The sequence below is a fragment of the Puntigrus tetrazona genome, chromosome 14 (assembly GCF_018831695.1).
Source record: "Puntigrus tetrazona isolate hp1 chromosome 14, ASM1883169v1, whole genome shotgun sequence".
NCBI classification, from domain to species: domain Eukaryota; kingdom Metazoa; phylum Chordata; class Actinopteri; order Cypriniformes; family Cyprinidae; genus Puntigrus; species Puntigrus tetrazona.
Window position 1 is genome coordinate 14340106 of NC_056712.1, and position 20020 is coordinate 14360125.

Genomic DNA, 20020 nt, shown 5'->3' on the forward strand with positions numbered 1-20020 from the left:
CGATCTGACGGATATAATTCACACATTCTGCGCTAATTTAATACAGCTTTGAACGAGATTCTCAAAACCAACGCCGCCGAGAAAACATCTCAGTTACTCCCAGCGTGACAACCAGCCCCGGTTGTGTCCAACGCTGCCACGCTAATGTGAAAGTTGCCGAAAACAAACATTAACATAAAGGCCAGTCGGTTTTGGTGGGATGGTGAGACTTGCTTGGCTCACCCTCAACAATGTTCCAGTGCAGCCTGCGGCTATCCAATGAGAGCCCAGCCCTCCTCCCCCTGCTCTCCTCTCCTCTGCTCTCCTCTCCTCTCCCGCCTCCTCCGCGAGCTCTCATCTCTCCGCTCCGCGTGCAGCCAGTGACTGCTGCTGTCTCGCGGCGTTTGGAGATCTTGCAGGCGCGCTGTATGGATGCTGGAGCATTGGCGCTGCTGTAAACGCGACACGGAATCAACATGTCCAACCCTCCGCACGACCCGTTCTACTCGTCCCCCTTCGGACCGTTCTACCGGAGACATTCACCGTACATGGTGCAGCCCGAGTACAGAATCTACGAGATGAACAAACGACTCCAGTCCCGGACAGAGGTGAGTTTGGCATAGCTCCACAAGAGACGGTGACAGCTGTAGTTCGCAAAAAGTTGTGTCGGCCGGTGCGTTTGTTAAACGATTCTCGTTTTTTCCCCCCTAAATGGACAAAACCGAGAGCGTGAACTAAGTGATCAAACTATGTCTGTGTGACTTTGTTTGCACTGTAAGTTACATAGATTCTCAAATGCGGGCTACCGTGCATTGTGATCATGATGAGTGCATCGCGGCGCTCGGATTACTGGAAGTATCAATTCGGGACAGTGTTTCCCAAAAATTCCAGTGCACTTCCATGGAATGATTTCCAACTGCGAGAAAGCAGATGTGCGTTTTTACACGTATTTTCAGAGCGTAATGGGCATTTAGAGACATATTTAACGCGTTTTCACGACTTCACATCATTTAGACACTGTGTACAGAAGCAACATAAGCATCCACTTTGATCACTAATTAAAATCCACGTGGAGGCAGCGAGTTAATGAAGAGCGCACGAGCGCAGAGCAATGATGCTCTTCTCCCACAGCAACGCAACCGTTTTAAATAAAGGTTTAAAAATGAACTTTAACGATAAAAACCGTGCAAACGTTTCTACTAGTAACGTGACTGATCGTGTAAAGGATAATGGGAATGAGGTAAATGTGCGAAAGATGCCAAAAGCACTTTATGGTAAAACAGAAGTGTTTGATTTTGTGAATAGTCCCACAAACTTTCCTGTAAAAGTGATGTCAACATTAGGCTGAAAAACCTGATTTTAGTATTTTGGATGCATTCAAAACTTCAAAATCTGCTTGTGATTTAATAATTAGGCTATTGATGATGTAAAATCTGGGGAACAATTCTATTTGAATTTGCCGTTCACATTCAGCCGATGAATTGCAAGTATGAAGTAAACAATACATTTCTTATTCACCCAATCTTCATTAACCTCAAAGGAACTTTGAGATCTGAATGACAGATCAGTTTTATATAGACACACACAGACCTTAGTAAAAGTGACAACAAACAATAACCAAATAAATTCAGAAAACAGTAAAACAATAATCCTATAATAGTAAACACATCATTTATTTATTCTGTAGTGCATGCTGGGTGCTCACATATACACTTAATAAATCAGCAGTATTGTTCAGTTTATTCAAAAAACTTTGTAGTTGTCGGTCTAACATGTGCTTTTATGTAGATTCAAGTCATTCTCGTTTTCCTAGTATCTGTGACTCAGAAAGCCCATATGCTGGATGAAATGCAATTGCCTGCTTGCTTTTTTTTTTTTTTTTTTTTTTTTACATTATAATGACAACAAAATGTGTACACCCCTTACCCCTTTTATTGTACTTTTTTAATAATAGAGTAAAACGGCTGTAAATAGTAGCTGTAAATGTATGTGTTGTGATACACAGACGTGTCTGTAATCCTGATCCAAATGGAAAACAGTTTTCTTCAAAGATCTGTCGGTTGCGATGCAAGTCTGCCCACAAATTCCCCTTGGGTCTCCTCTTGCAACCTCTACCTCCTCAAACCATCTCCGAATTCCACTCACCTATCAAAAAGCAAGATAAATAATTGCTGCATTTATGGTTATTACAATCTGTCATACTCGTTTATGAACTTTTGAAAAATTTGCATTGAAAAACAGCATCGAATGAGCTAATGAAGCGCACTGTCGCAGTTCTGGCATGTGAGCTTCTGCTCATGTGTCTGATGGAGGTGTTGTAACTTTAAGGAGACCTAGGCTGTATTGCAGAGATGCAATAGAACAACATCATGAATAATGCATGAGCAGCGGCCCAAACCCTGAAGACTTCCACTCTGAAACGCCACTTACCAAACAGCCCATAATAAACATGTGCCAATATATCATTTTAATCTTCACAACCTCACTTTGGCATAAAAGGGCATTTGCTAAGATTAAATCTACATGAGTGATTGATCTTGATAAGATATTTCATTGTGAGGGTAACAATGAGTTTAGTTGACGAATGTGATTTGCTTCTGGAAACTGTTGCAATCTGGAACCCAAAAGGAGAAACGATTAAAAGCATAAAGAATTAAGAAATCATATATTTTAAATTAGCTCAACTTTATTTATAATTTAATTGAACAAAAACGTAAAATATAATTACATTTAATTTTTATCATTTGTTTTAATTTGTCACTTTATCAAGCTTTCCGAAACAAATTGTCATTGCAATGTTATTATGATAATTGACTCACTCAAATAACTGTTTTGTATCACAGCAGTGAGTTCACGTGGCAACCAATATTGCTCACCATTCAGCAGTTGCATCTGGCAAAGTCTGGAACAAACATTGTGACACCTCGTTTGCTGTTATATGCCTGCAACATTTGCTATCTCAAACGTTTTCATGAATCTTTTTGAATTTTGTATAGATTGGTGGGCTCAAGTGAACAAACATCTCTGCTCTCTGCACACAAATCCATCTGGCAGATGGTAGAAATGTTTATAAAAGGTCTGATATCTTGTATCCTTTTTGCAAATTGTAGCACGTATAGGTCTAGCGCCTTGCCACGGCGGCATAATAACGCAACTCTATTGCTGATATCTTTGCAAACAGTGAGCGCAGTATTTATTAGCCGAGCACGCTGATGTGCATTTGAAGCCAGTGGTAATTTAGCACAGATTTTACAAGGGAGAGTTCCCCCCACAGCCATCCATCATGTAGACATGCAGACTTTCTTAGTTTAAGAGCTCTAGGCAAACACTGAAACAACAGGGGGAGCGCAGCGCTGAAGTAGCCACTGTCAAACAAAGGTGTTTAATAACCACTTGGCTCTATATTTCTCTGCATCAGTCATTTAATGACTGTACATTAATGCTAGCTAATCGATGTATTAGCGCTTAAAATGTGGGAATTACGCGTCACGGTGCTCATCACATGACTGAAGTGAAAGTAGAATTGGACAAAAGCAGGAAGGAGCTAAGGAAAGCTAGACAAGAGGGCTCAAGAGTCCCGACTCTTGACTTGAGAGTTCTCAGTACAGAAGCTGGTGATTGATGTATTTTATTGTCCAGAGGCTAAAACTGTTCAGCCCATTTGCTGGCAGCAAACTAACTTCAGAGCAGCGCGGTTGCGTTTTAAAGAGCACCAGAGAGTTTGTCGTGGAATAAAAATTTGTAATATTTAATTAAAATGCTTTTTCCAATTCCAGCTTAATATGTAGAAACAACAAACCATTCATTGGTTGATAAATAATGTGATTCTAATGTGATTTAGATCTTTAAAGTCAAAAGTTACGTTTTTTGGCTGTTCGTATGAATATGTTAGCCTTGAGGTTATCTATAAGCTTGTGTGTTGACGAAATTTGCATTTAGAAGATGCATGCATTCAAAATGTAGCCTCTTTCTAGCACCAATACAGATCAATGATTTCGAGATTGGACAGCTTTCAGTCGCTTGTTCTATATGGCAAATGACACAGTGCGCAATCCAAGGAATAGGGAGCGATTCAAAAAAAGTTTAAACGTAATTAACCACAAATGAGGTTTGGTTTTGTCTCATTGGCAAGCAAACCTGCACAGACTAGTCAGAATTGTGTGTTATAAATAAAAGAGATAAAAAAAAATGCTAAATGTTAGACAGTCCATGCATTATAAACATAGCTTTGATAACACAATTACAAATCATCTGCTTTTATAAAAAAATGTCACTGTTTATCTTTTCTTCTGTAGAAGAATTTCATATCTAAAGGGGGAAACTATTAGACTGATTCAGCTAAATAAAAATGCAGCTTTGACAGGCTGACACTTTAATGTTTTTGTAACTTTTTTTTAAAAAAGGGAATGGGCCAATCGATATGTTCTGCCCTGACGTCCTGTTTCAGTTAAAATTTTGTTAACATGTTCAATAACTGCATTTCAAGGCACTTCAGTTTGACTTTAATGCTAAAAAAAGGGACATGTTTGGAAAACCTGCTTGAAAGCAATAATTTTTCACCCTTTAAGGTGTGTTTGTTGGTAGTGGTTTGTATTATGTGAAACATTTAACCAGTTAACAGTCGGGTTAAGGCAGTTTAGAAGTCTAATTCTGAAACTATTCAATCCCCTCAAAAAAGTAGTTAGCATTAGTTACAGATACTGATTTGCCTATGAACATTTCCATCTTCACATGTAAAAATAGCAGCTTCTCTTGATTGAGAACTTCAGTGCATTATATTTTCATATAAAGTGAATATTTTTTCAAAAACTGTTGCTACATTTATGCAGGTTCTAAAACTATTTTAAATCATGTACACTTGTATGACATGAAGACTTATATCAGTGGTCAAACAAAGCTTTTTTTAAATGGTGTGGGTAACCACTTGATGAGATCACATGCTCAGCTAAATACTACACTCTTACAAAGAAAAGGTGAAATACGCTGTTACTGGGGCAGCACCCTTTCAGTATAGGAACTAATATGTACATTCAACGATAAAGGTGTACCTTTTGAAATTGTATTTTACTTGTACAATCCCTAGTGACAGCTTTTGCACTTTTTTTCAAATATGTAGTGTATCAAATATGTATGTACTGTAGTGTACACCAAAATGGTTCACTCATATTATTAGGAATGGGAGAAAGTTTAAAGCACAATAAAGCGTAAAGTAACACCTTCTAAATATAAAAGGCAATTTCCAATTGGTAAAATCATCACATCATCACAGCTGTTGTTAGAAGTTTGTGTCAGATTTTGCTGATAATTTAAAATATGTTATTTAAATGTTTCATTTTTTTTTTTTTTTTTTTGCATTTGCATGGCCAAAATATTTGCTGCCCAGAGGCATTGCAAAAATGGCAGATGAGTGAATTGGCTTTCCTTGAAATGGACTTTGATACTATTTACTCTGTCTTCATTATCCTGCTGTTTTTGGAAATAGCTGACTGTGAAGAAAAAAAAATTATACAATAGCGTGCTTTTGCATTATCTGCATCTATTCCTGTTAAGTCTGTTGTAGCAGCCTGTGCAACATAAACCAAAAACAGAGTGCACCTTTAATAGAAGAGTTTTGTATTCTTTTAAACATGCATGTGAACATCTTTTCCTTGAGGCCAACATGCTGAAAGAGCATCAAACATGCTTGCTGCCATTTAAAAGGTTTGCTGGATAACCTGCCACGTAAGCATATGCAAATAATCGTGCTGGTTAAGATTCAGAGGAGGAGTTTCGTTTACCTCAGCTGGTATAAGCTCATTAGCATAAGACTTCTTAGAATTCACAGGATTGGAAAGAGTGAGAAAAAAGGAGAGGTCACTAAGACAACAAATGAAAGGCTAGCTTTATTATTCCGTCTAATGGTTTTGGAATGGGATGCGTTTATGCAAAGGAGCAGTGCGAGTTTACAGCAGCATTTCGTTTTGATCTGAGTGCGATCGATAATGCATTTCACTGTGGAGAAACTCGGTCTCAAAGTCCTCAAGGTAAACCAATCATCGCAGCTCCTCCACAGTCCCATAAGAGCTTAAAATGGCACCAAATGGCAAATCAGTCTAACCATGTCCATCATCATTTATATTACATGCTGCCTAATTGATTTTGTAGGAAGCAGGTGATGGACAATGGATTGTTTTAAGAGCACATGAGAAGTCTAGCATAAATTGATGTGTCCAAATTGACGAGTTTTGTTAAGCAGTCAGCCGAATAGGATTGAGAAATATCTTATTATTTCACTATCAATAATGTATTAGTGACATTTTTAATTTTTTAATGGTAACAGTGGAATTAAAAGCCTTTAAACTTTCACACTCTCTATGGGACAAAGATAACGTACAAAGCTCTTATCAATTGGATGCATTATGCAAAAACAGGTTATGGGGTCCCGGCTGATATGTGACATATTACATTGAAAACAAAACAGAAGTAAAAAAATGAATTCTCTGGAACAATAAGGTGGCGTTCAAACTGGCAGGATACTAGGACAATAGTCCCACCTTTTTCCTGCGGCTTTCCCAAAGTTCCTTCCAGGCTACACTGCTGCACTGATAACAGATAAAGAGGGATCGCCCATTTTTACCAACTTCCTGTTTTCAGACTTTTTCTGTGCTGATCATATTTTTGATTCCTATTGTCCAGCTCTGAGCAATGATGTTTGTGAGGAGCCTCGGGAGTGTTATCACTGATAAAATAAGTTCTCAGCTGTAGGTGTTGTGCATGGGTTGGTTTCTCACTGCACTATAGCTTCATCAGTATTTGGATGGGTTGTGAACCTGTTAAAAAAAGGGCATGTGCATGGTTAGGTATGTTTTGAAGCGTGGAGCCTGCTTTGAGCTGGTTAGTTTCTCAGGACCAGATTACAATTTTAGGACCTTCTTAAACAAGCTAAGAACCAACTTTTTTTAAAAAAAAACTTAAAATACTTGAATGTTGCATTAACTATTACAACTATGCATTCTGAAATGTGTACACTATCGTTTGAAAGTTACAGGTCAGTCTTGTTGTAATATATTCTTAATACGTTTCTTATTGAATTCTCATGATAGCAAAGCTGAATATTCAACATTTATTAAACCAGTCTTTGGTGTCACATGATCCTTCAAAAATCTTTCTAATATGCTGATTATTTCGGAAGATTTCTTTGTTGAAAACAGCTGTTTAACTTAAAATTTTTATGGTAACCATAACTCTGAGGAATAGAAATGTAAAAATAAGTCTTTATTTGAAATAAAAATCTTGTAAAAACTCATTGTCACTTTTGATTAATAAATTTAATGCATCTTTCAGAATAAAAGTACAAATTTCTTTTAAAAAATACAATTAAATTTGCTGACCCCCAAACTTTTGGATGGTAGTGTGTATGATGTTTAACGGGTGTCATAAACAGTGAGGATTTTCTGAAGGTCATTAGTTTACTTCCCTGCGTCTTATTTCATTTGCATAATTCAGATCATGTGCACTAAATTGTCGACATTCACAACAGTGAAACAAGGGCAAGCAGGCGAGAATAGCTTGCTTAAAAATACCCATAGATGTTGTTCATACTGTCATTGTTTACTAAAATGAGGTATCATGAATCGATGCATGAATTGTTTACGTGCTTACTGCCATTTCTACCACGGTTTTGGCTTGTTTACGTCGTTAGTATTCCCTGAGATCTGTCGGCGGCTGTCACTGATATGTAGGTGGAAGAAGTTCAACAGCAGTTGTACAAACCCTGCGCGTGATTGCCCACACACAGCTCTGTTCAGCTCATCAAAGACCTTGTGTACATTTCATGAGTCCTGAAAGGTGAGTCTAAATGGAGTCTGCCTGGCTGAGGACTTTTTAAATGTCAGTTCGCAGATGTGGATATATAAGGACAATTTACACCAATTCCCATGTCGCATGAACGATTAGGTTGCCTTCAGCGCAGTACCATTCAAAACAGAAATGTTGATACTCTTCGTAGTACTATTAAGCTGGATAACACTGCCTCTAAATAAAATCAATATTCCAACCATTCTGAAACTGACTGTTGGATTTAGGTGGTTAGGAAACACAACAAACAAACACCAACAGGAAGAACACACTGATCCAGTGCAGCAGCGACTGTTGCCTCTTATTTTATTGATAAAATTATACAAGTAATTAAATTAAAAAAATCTGTCTTAATGTCCAGTACATGTTTATTACTACTTAGAAAGCACATGTTTAGGCCTCATTCTGCATGACCATATTTTAGATCCCTTAATCCTATACAGCACTTAAACTTAACAACTACCTTGCTAACTATTAATAAGCAGTAAATGATCAAAATGCGTTTATGGAAAACACTTAATAGTTAATTGTGAATATGCATTCCCTATTCTCAATTTAATATTGTTTTATTCATTATATTTTATTAGACTTTGTCCACATAGTCCACAGTTGCAGGTAAATTTGACACAGACAGCACAATAATAAAATCTAAGCAATCTAGCAAAGATACAGATCCATAAATCTGACGAATTTAGCAGCATTTTTTTTTTACAAATTAAATAAATTTGCTCACCATAAAAACTAAATGGCAAGTAAGGACATTTTAAAAATGTAAATGTAAAAATGAACAATGAATGAAATTGCTGAAAAAGTTTACATATCAGTTGGTGTGCGCACAATATGTGTTGGAAAAAGCAGCCGCTATTGTTATTTACCAAGGATATGGGACGTTGTTGTCTCTCTAAGCTCTTGGATCTACCATAAATCCGAGCTGCTTGGCCCCTGCGGAGCGGTGACTGGGTCGAGAGCCACCATTGGCACATTGATGAATCCCTTTAGACGTTCCAATCAATACGGCTTTATCTTCAGGCAACCCGTGCAGACGCCCATGTTAGTTCACCTGAGGTCCTGAAGGACTGATCGGTGCGCTGTACATCAAAGCTCACTATCAGCTATAGCACGCTAGACAGCTACAATCAGCACTGAAGGCAGGAACCTCTCATTTTCTATGTCAGCCACAGATTACTGATCTATAGCTGACTCTCCCTTGGCTGCAGTGTTATATGTCATCTTTATCAAACATGATCTATGTCTCTGAAATGCAGCAGCTTTGGTTTATTCCATCAGTCAGTCAAGAGCCAAAAAAATACATAAGAACAGCGCAACAGGGATGCACAGATATATCACTTTAAATGCAAATCACATGGCTAGGGAACTATAGTACAGTATAAGAAATGATCCTATTTAACAGTTAAAAAATGCAGTCCTTTCCAAGCTCGGCACATCACATACCTGTACACAGGTTTACTGATACTGTTTGCGAGGGCTGCTGAAGCATTAAATAGGGTTAATTAGTGCAAATGGGCAATCAGATTTCCTATTGATTGTGACAGTGCAGATTGCCTTCCAGATAAATGAAATCCTATAACTCTGAGTCCTGCTGCAGATACTGATAATGCTGTTAGCGGCCATTAATGCTCTTCCGTAATTAGCTTATATCAAAGTAATTAAAACAATGCCAGTGCAAAGTAATTATGTTACATGCTAACTCAATATTTCGTCTGCGTTATCTCAACCTATATGCTCGATATCTTGTTTTCAGACCATAATGGAGGGCCCCTTCACCAATTTTGAACATGTGGGTCATTGTATTCATTATGGCCCGAAGAAATTTCACGGAATGTCTCTGCTGATTGGGATTTACAAGACAAGGCTAAAACAGGGATAAAAATATCAAAGATTGCATAATCATGACTTGTGTATTTTAAAACTGTATATTGACATGTAAATTAGATGTTATGTTGACATTATGATCTGTAAAAAATGTTAACAGATCATAAAATACAATACTATTTTTTTAAATACAAGTAAAATATATTATTATTGATAATGTATTATTAATGACATTAACTCTTTGGACTATTAATAACTTTAAACTTTTTAAGGTTTTTTTGTGTTTGTGTGTATGTGTGTGTAAGAGAGAGAGAGTTAAAAGTAATATAGTATATAAAAAGTAATACTGTGAATTTAAAAAAATATTTGACTAATATATAAAAGTTGATTAATATTCTTATAGAAACCAAATATATCCTGATTCTTTAATGATTATTAAGTTTAAAAGAACAGCATTTCTAGTATCATTTATAGTCTTATTGACTCTAGACCTTGAACAGTATATAGTGCAGACAGTGCTGTTCGTAAACATTAGATCTCCATCACAGTTATTCATCAGGACCAAAGGTCAAAGGTCACTGGTGATGAGGAGGACACTGGTGATGACTGTACAGTAAGATGGATCCCCCAGCGGGCCATTGACCCATCATCAGGAAGATGTTAGAGTGGAGAAGATCAATGAACACTCAAAGAGAGCAGTCAACACCTGCTGATACAAACACTGTTTGATAAGCTCAGCTCAAGAGCGCCCATCAATGAGCTGCAAAGAGATATTGAACTGAAAAGCAGCTCAGAGAGTTGAGGGATTTCAATCAACACTACACTGACGCTATACATTGTCATGTGATGTGATTTGTCTATACTTACCCAAGTCTGTCAGATACAGGACAACAATGTCTGTTTTTCAGATCCTAAAAGGCATAAGAATGAAAAAAATCTGTCAGTGTTAAGACTGGGTTAATAATATGGATTACTCTATTTTAATCAGCCTTTATTTTGATTAACGATTATCAGTACTTGAATCGATTTTTATTTAGTCTGTGCTATTATATTCTGTTTAGAAGCATGATTAAAACTTCACTAAACATAATGTGTAGGATTGTGTGTGTGTGTGTGTGTGTGTGTGTGTGTGTGTGTGTTTATATGAAACATACTCTTAGCTTTCAAAGTCTTTCAATTTTATCGTGAAATTTAAACAATGAAAGCCAAGCTAAGTTCAATCAGCAGCATGAAATGAATTTCAACCAATCATCTTTTTTACTTTTCTACTTGTTTTAGCACAAAATAAACATAAATGAACATCAGCATGTGCTGAAAGATACTGTACAGCTTACTGAAATGTACTCTCATGTAATAGCTTAATCAGTGTTCCGGCTGATCAAATAAAACAATAAAAAAAAAAAAACCGTTTTTAAACAATGACCATAGCTAAAAAACAAAAAAAAACTAATTTTAATTCATTTATGCAGTAGATGACATCATTAACCTGCATGTAAGTGATGTTCAGTTTATTGTTTGATTGAATAAGCCTGTCACAATTTAGTTATTTAAACAAATTTTAGAATTCTATTGCAGAAAATTATCATTAAAATGTGCAATTTAAAGGTCAGTTTTTAATCGAATGTTGATTACTAGGCTATATCTTAAAGTAACTGAATTTGGACTCTTTTGTTAATTGTAACCTTTGATTTTATAGTAATGTTCCATAGTAATGTATAATAGTCTACAGCAGTTATCCGTAATATATTCACACTTGACTTTAAGGTTGTTTTAACTCAAAGCTTTGCCAACCCACAATAGGCCAATATGGAAAAAAAGTAAAAAACGAAGAAAGCAGGATTATCTGATGAATTCATGCACCCTCGTGAGTGTGACTACGAGGTTTAATTACACACGCAAACACACACCGAGTTACTCGCAACACGCATACGCAAGCAGAAAGCAAGGGAAATAGTATTAGCCAAAACTGTGTGTCATGGGCGATAGTGTGTCGCTAATAACCAGCTGTGTTGGACAACTTCAGCCTCCTGACGTATTGAATGGAAAAACGATCACCGTTGTCAAAACTGATCACTCACTTACAGTGAAGACGGCAGGTTGTAATAGGGCACTGACTCACTCCCAAAACACAAAGCAGATGAGAGCGCTTCCTCCACGCTGGAAAACAGCGCTTCTCGAATACAGGACGCGGGACTGAAGGTCTCCAGGGTCGGCCACTATACAATGTGACACTGCCTGAAGTCGACAGCCCTAATTGTAAACATCTGAGAGGGCTTGTGATCTGTCACCAGGCAACATCGGCTAGATGGCAACATTGGCCTAAACGACGTCTGTTAGAATCAGAGCTCTGTCAATCACAGGATGCTCGGAGTCTAATTTTACATACGCTGAGTATGTTCGCAGCTAGCGTGCCATCTGATGGAGTGGCTTTAATTTAATTCAAGTCAATTAGCGAATCTTTCCATTAGCAGTGGATTTGGAGGATCTAGGTGCTCTGAATGTACATTATTTATAATGAATTTTGTTGTTATTGTCGACTTTTAATAACAGTGCGCCGGTGCTCTCTACATTACCTTTAATCTTTAATTAAGGAAAAACTGCATTTATAAGCACTGAGCTCATGTAATTTGAATGCTAGATCACAGAATGGTCTCAAAATGAGCTTTTAGGAGAAAAGAGCAAGACATCAGGGAAGGTACAAACCTAGGCTGATGCTAAACTGATGCTCCCGTGATCACCTGAAAGCAAGTGTTGGAGTATTCTGTGTTTGTTTATTAATTATAAATGATAATTAAAAAAGCACACAGATGTCAATGTGCATGTCAATTGATGATTACATTAATGCCTTTGAAAACAAACCCAAGAAATGACACAAGGATGAACTAGAATTTTCTTTTTTTTTAGCAATGTTGAGAAGGGCTGTTCTTATGTGCAATTTAAAATTGTAGGAATGTAACAATTCACTCAACTCACAATACGATAATGATTTCATACTGATTTTCTTGTGTTTTTTTCTAACAAAATAAGATTTAAGTCACGTTTTGAATAATAAATAATTAAAAAAATTATTATTTTTCAGACTTTTTTAAGATGGTTAGTTCCCCTCATAGATAAATTCTTATAAACCTCCCAAACTGTATTGCGATTCGTTAAACATCTCGATCAACTTGAATCGTCACCTACAGTAGACAATTTGTTTCAGTTTTCAACCGGCTCGGGATGCATTGTTGTATAATTATGAAAAGGTAATCTTTTATACCATCATGATGTCTTTACTGTCACTTAATTTAATGCATCTGAATAAATACTGAATAAAAGTACTAAAAAAAGTGTATAAATCAAAAAAATGAGTGGAGCTATACACAAAATATTCCTTTTTTATAATTTTATTCCTACTAAATAGACTGGAATGACAAAGCATAGCACACAGTATAATTAACTCCCATTAATTAACCGTGACTCTCATTCTTCCCCAGGAGAGTGATAGTCTGTGGTGGGATGCGTTTGCTACAGAGTTCTTTGAGGAGGACGCTACATTGACCATTGCCTTCTGCCTGGAGGATGGACCAAAAAGATACAGTAAGATTTAAGCTTTTATCTTGTGTCTTGTCTGCAAATATGCTTGTACTGGTGCCAGTTAAAACCAGGCTCGGTGATACATGACTGTGTCTATGGAGTCTGCAAATGTAGAAGGTAATGATCCATAAAAATCTGTAGTAGACTTTGAATCAACTAAATCCAGCAGATCTTATTGACTTTTATTGGCCTTCCAGGAAATAAGTTCCCAAAACTTCCCATAAAAACAACACTGTTGTTAATGGCCTTGCATCTCGCTGTGGAGAAGTATAGACTAAGAAAGACTTGTAATTGGTAAACTGACTTGCAAGGTTCATATTTGTGAATAATTTTACCTGCAGCTCTGCCAGAATTTGTCTAAACACCCTGAAAAGCATGAGTGAGCAATTGTTTGCAGTGAGCTCCCTAATGTAGTTTTGGCTGCATTTGCCATTTCTCTGTTAGCCTGTCCATTTTTTGTCTTTTCTGCACACTTTCTCTATCTTCCTCTCTGATGATTTGAGCTGTGTTGTCTGTCCTTATTGAGCTCTCTGCTTTTGGTTAGTCATGCAGAACACCTCCTGTTGCAAAGAACGTGCGAGTCAAACATTCACCGAAGCCCCCTCCCTTCCTGGGGGTCTTTGTAGTGCTGATAGATTCAGAAATATATACTTTTATTATGCAAAATGAATATGCCATTGGACTGTGGGCAGCATTACAATAGTCTCGGCTTTAGTCTCTTTTCAAGACATGGCAGTTTATTTTTCTTCATCTGGGGAAGTTTGAATAGTTTTAATTGAACAAAGATAAAAAACTCAATCACTAAAATGTAATTTAAGATGTGTTTTCCCCAGCAAATAACAAGTTTCAAAGGATTCTTTATATGTTAATTCTATACTGCAGCTTGTAATGTTTTGTAATTCTCACATACGCCATTTAAAAGTGGAAAGACCAAAGCCTGAGTGGGCTCCGGAGGCCCAAAGGGAAGCAATCCCCCATATCGATTGAGGAGGGAGTTCAGTCCGTCTCTTGTGACAGCTCATCTTTAGTCTTCAGAAATGACTCCTCTTAGTTTCAGCCGCAAACATACACCCTCACTCCATCACTGTCACTCACACACAAACACAAGCGCTGCATACTACATTTTCTCGGGCCCTTTATAAATTTCTCAGTCCTCACTCCACCAAGCATCATTAGGGATTTTCTGCATCGGTGTAGCCTCACATCAGTATGCTTGTTTTATTCTCGCTTGTCTTTGTATGACATGTTTACAGTAATCACTGTTCAGGTTCCATTGAGTAACTCATTCCTCTGCTTTACATTTCAAGACATCGAATCAAAGATAATCCAATCCACTTTTTGTTCACCACGTCCTGATTTAATGTATTTATTGAATTATTTATTTGAAATAAGGTCATATCGCACACATCCAATGTCGCATTTTTAATGCACCCTCTGGAATACTTGATTCTGTGTCCATTAACCTGTAGGATTGATTTGTTGTCCAAGGTAACCTTAGCGCAAGCTTTAAGATAATCTGCAAGTAAACTAATAAAATAATTTAATCTTAAATCAATATGTACATTTATCTGTTTATTTGGGAAGTTGCCAAGTAATAAATGGGATAACGTACAGTCAACAGCCAGTCATTTTTGTAAATAAACTAAAAACAAATGATCGTTGTATCATTATCTACATCTAATTATGCTATTGTTTTATTTAATTATGCAACAGTCTAATGAATGATGGTAAAAATTAAATGATTTCTATATTATGTTTTTAATATAGAATGTATAGGATACATTATTCTGCCCTTAAACAAACTTACATTTTTCCTTTACCTTTCTGTTTTTCAAGCAAAAATAAAATGCTAATGCTTCTAGGAGATTCAGATAAAAAAAACACCCAATTTACAAACATATATTTGACCTAAATTTTTTAAAAAACAGTGACATTTCTGCCAACTTTAAAGCCTTTATCACCAACCCAAATTTTTTTTTTACGTTCACTAGATGTCTGGTCACAGTGCATTTTAACAGCTGTTTCAAATAAAGAGAGGCTCCTAATGGCTGTTAAAACTACATTTAAAACCTGTTAATCTATTAAAAATGTGTATATTTGAAATGAAATTGAAGGCTTAACAAGATTACACTTTAAAAAAACCCTCTCTTCATAGATATGAAATTCCTGAGCAGATTCTTTTAAGTGGTAAGAAATCTCCTCAGACCGTCCCCAAACATGTATAAAATATCCCTTTCAAGCATAAAAACAAGAAGCATTGAAGTTTAAAAGACAAGGACTTTACACTTATATTCACAAACATATATGATAAGATGTGGGCGTTATTGCACCGCAGTACCATTGTGGATGGATGGATAATGGATGGATTATTGAAATGCATTAGTTTAAATGGCCTCACATTCTCTGTCTGTTTTCTCTTTCTCTCAATCTCACTCTCCAGGATTTGAAGCTCAGTCTGTCTTGTTCTTCTATGTCTGTGCTTATTTCTTGTCTCCTGAAGTGATAAAAGATTAGTTTCTCCATTGTGTGTTTCTCTGCATGTTATTTCAACTGAAATAAAATATTTTATAAATATCAATAAAAAATTTTAAGAAAATACTTTACACAATATGTTGTTTTTATGTATAAGTTAGTAACATTCGTTACCATCAAACTCCGTTGAAATCAATAGTGGGTCAAGTCCCCCGTGTGCCTTGCACGAGTGTGTGGAGCGCAGAGCTGTGCCGATGTAGACCGTTCCGAATCAATCACTTATGCATTTCCAGTCCAGGTAGGATTTTGCCTTAGAAGGCAGCTGCCTATAGTATGTAGGCTACAGACAGCCGCCTTCTCGCTTTCAAATAGAACTTACAATGTGGTTTTGCATGTACCACCCTAGACCCCAGAAGATGGGAACCTTTCAAATCAACATTTCAGCTCATTGATCTGCAGCACCCAAACCTGAACGTAGGACCATATAATCTGTTTTTGTAGCGGATTCCTGAAATACTGTGAAGTGCTTTAGTTCAGTATTTTCTTCACACCTCTCCTCATGGACATTATTAGCGGGGGAACAATTAATATCTGAACTGAAGCACTGTTCTTGTTTTGGGTTGAGGCGGGGAGAGTTTCAAAGCGTGATGCAATGCCCCTGCAACTGTGACACCCTAGAAAACTTCCACCACTGAACCACTTCATCAGACAATAACAAACAAACCAAAGATGAATTTATTACCAGATTTGGACGAAGACAGTTGGAATCTGTTTTGTTTTTGTTAGCTGTTGTAGAACGATATCAGTTTTGGTTCAAATCAAGAAAAGCTGAGGATATTAGGTATATTAATCGATTCGAATAACTTATAAGCTCCAGTAAGATTTCACAGAGATTACCATTTACTGATCTGAGTCACAGTAGGCCACAGTTATTGGGGGGAATGGTTTGCTAATTGCATTAATTCTACACAATGGTAGTAAGAATATTTAAAGTCTGTGTCTGCTAGAAAAGAAGTGTACACTTGCTATTTGATGGGTGGATTGTGCCCAGTACACTGATGTGAAATGCATTTAATTTTCTATTATATTTGGGGTTACATGATATTTATGTTACATATGCAAATTAGTGACTTGTTTTTATCCCCCCTATTTCTGAAAAGTAATGCACTTTGCATAATTCCCCAGCATCACTGTTAATGTGTTAATGTAGATTTGATTAATAACAACCAGGGCAGTTTTCTGTGTTTACACTTATTGTTTTGCATTTAGTTGTATTTTTTATTTTCATTTTTATTGATAGTTCTCCGCTGAATGGATCTGTAAATGTGCATAAAAACTTCAGCCATTACGGGTTCGTGCAAATAAGAATTTGGTTGTGCACATTTTCATTGCTGATCAACAGACAGCTGAGAAAGTTGTGCTTCAGATAACACTAAACTGTATGCAGTAGAAAGTGTTTTTCTTTGCCTGCAAAATTAACAGAAAATGCCTTTAAAGGGCAGACGCAAACTTTTTTGTGTGAGGTCAGAAGTTGCAACCACAAAAGATATCAGCATGCATGTGTCCATAGACATGTCTCATGAACAGTCCATACTTTCTCAGACAAACTTGATTTCACAGTGGATTAAAATGGACTGTAGGCCAGTGAAAGGCTTATAGCGGTATTATGAAAATAACAAACAACATATTGATTTTTAAAGCAACTTAATGTCTTTCATTCTCAGAATAATGTCTTTGAGCTATCCTCACTTGGGGGATTTCATCAGCAAATAATGTTTCTTTCTGTTGATTATATTGATGCAAGTATTAATTTGATTTATTAGCATAAGTTAATGAAACATTTTAATCAATTGGTAGTCCTAAACTGCACACATTTCTTTGGTGGAGGGTCTATTGTTTAAGATGACTTGTGAGGGAAAGCACAGCAAAGAGAGCGTGCAGTGATTGACAGTGTGGGGGGTGAGAAGGCTCAGCTGCAGTCCGGCTCTGGCAAAGACACAGGTCCTGTTGACTGACAGCCCAAGTTTCAAAACAACCTCGAGATGGTGTCTGTGTGTTTAAATGAGAGCTCGCATATGCCGTATCTGCAGGTCTGGATTAATACCGTTAAGATTACTGAGAGATGTTAAATGCATCTGTGCGATGGATGAAGATGCGCTTGGGTTGTGTGTGTGCGTGTGTGTGTCTAATGGCACTGTTTCCGAGCATGTGTGCGTATGTGTGGGCAGCAGGAAAGAGAACAGCTGTGTGATAGGATGAGTCTTTCTCTGCTCTTCCTGCTGTCTCTCTCTCTCCAACTCCTTATTCAATAACAAAACAATATCGACTGTACTGTCTGTCTTAATTCACCTCCGGATCAGCGTCAGACTTGCGCGTGTGTATGTTTCAGAGTGTGCCTGGTGCATGCACAGCCGTGCAAGATATGAACACACCTATCCACGTATAATACACATATGGAAAGTGTGTGTCACTGACGATCGTGTCACCGGGTAACAGGTTGAGTGTTTATTATGTCCGTTTAAGCTCAGTGAAATGAACAGGGTGCTGTTGTTGTCGTGCACGTGACCTGTGTGTGTGTGTGTTTTACCCAGGAATGGGGGCAGAAATGCAGTCACGCTGCACGGTAGATTTGGTAAATACAGAGTCATGAAAAAATGAGGAGTTATGAGGAGCCTGGTGCACTTTTGAGCCCAGAACCTTCCAGAAAGTCAACATGGCCCATGCATAATGAACGAGAGGCGCTCTCCTCTTATATGCTCAGAGACTATATGGAAAGAAGCTTCGGCACGTAGTTTGTAGACGTACACAAACTCTCACAGAGACACATAGCTAGCTATATTGATAATGCATGCATTTGGCTGGACTCTTTTATAATGGACTAATGTAAAACTAATGGATCGGAGAATATATATGTGTGTGTCATCAGGATATTAAATGTTTATGTAGCTCTGTTTCCCCTCCACGCTGCTGTTATGTGCCGAATATGGACTCAGGTTAACCTCTAGTGTCTCGTTTTCCTTTTCATTCACTCTTGACCTCCCTCTTTTTGTGTTTTCTGCTGATGCCTCCAAAAGTCATGCTGTCCCTGTTGGCTGAAAGATGTTATGATATAGATATATATTTTTTTAATGTATATTTTGCTTTGTGGTTGGTATAGGATTGATGTTTTTTAAAGTCTCTGTAGCACTTTATTTTATGGTTATACTTATTAGTTGCTTATTAGCATGCATATTACTAGAATATTAGCCATTTATTAGTGCTAATTAAGCACATATTAATGCCTATTCTACAAGACCCTGGTCTACATTCCTAATCCTACCCAATACCTAAAATTAACAACTATTAAAAATTACTAACTATTAATAAGCAGCAAATTATGAATTTATTGGGGGAAAAGTCGTTAATAGTTATCACTAATATCTTATGATTTTATACTTATACTCAAAAATACAGTAAAATCAGAAGGAATTGCAACTCATTTGGAAGAAAAGAAAATATGGCAGATGAAGGGGGAGAAAGCTCACTATACATCAGTCCAATACTGAAAAGGATTAATACAAATTGTTCAACATTTTTGAAAATATAACGCATTTTGCTGAATAAATTGTGAATTTCATGTTTTTTTAAATCTTACTGACCCCAAAGTTTTGAACAGTAGAGTATTTGAGAAATGTACATGTAATAAATTATCATTTGCTTCTTCAAAAGTACTAAAATAAACATTAATGGGATAGTTTTATCTTTGCCCTCTTCTCCTCTTCCATCCTACTTTCTTCTTCTGCACATCACATGTTCATCCAACAATTTAAGTTTCTTTTCTACCTGATGTAAGGCTCTGTTCCTAGGCATGGCGTCAGGTGCACTCAGCAGTAAAGCTGGAGGTTATTTAAACAAACCCGGCAGGAAACCTCCCCTCCCACTCCATAATTCACTCAAGAGGAATGGGAGGGAGGTGTTGGATTGATCGTGGCACAAAGGGAGGAATTACCTCTTGGAACAAGACTTCCCACGTTCTCTTTATCAGCGGCAGAGACAAGGCCATATCTACAAGCATCATCTTGAGCCCAGCAGAGGGCTAAGAGAGGCTTAAATGCTGCACTGAAACCTGACAGTGACAATGATACAGGTTTCAAGAGTCCTGTGGTGTGACAGAAACTTTGGAGATGTTTCTGACACTGGGAATGCTTGATGTAGAGATTGCTTTAGATCACATTGTGCCTATATCTTAAGGCTCCAGTTGCTACCAAAATGTTGGGATTTTACAGCATTATGCTTTAAGAGAACCTTTTTAAATTCCAAAGAAAGCCTTTAATTCTCCGGAAAA

General features: G+C 37.1%; 1 protein-coding gene across 2 annotated transcripts in view; it reads left to right on the plus strand.

Moving 5' to 3' along the window:
* Positions 1-316: 316 nt before the first annotated feature.
* ldb2a (LIM domain binding 2a) overlaps positions 317-20020 on the plus strand; it is a 46056-nt gene continuing 26352 nt past the window's right edge. Inside the window, exons 1-2 of one of the 2 annotated variants that reach the window (XM_043257902.1) lie at positions 317-587; positions 13125-13227. In XM_043257902.1, coding sequence (XP_043113837.1) covers positions 456-587; positions 13125-13227 — 235 coding nt within the window. In that variant the 5' untranslated portion in view covers positions 317-455. The remainder of the gene's footprint in view (positions 588-13124; positions 13228-20020) is intronic. The other variant, XM_043257901.1, reaches the window with a different exon arrangement.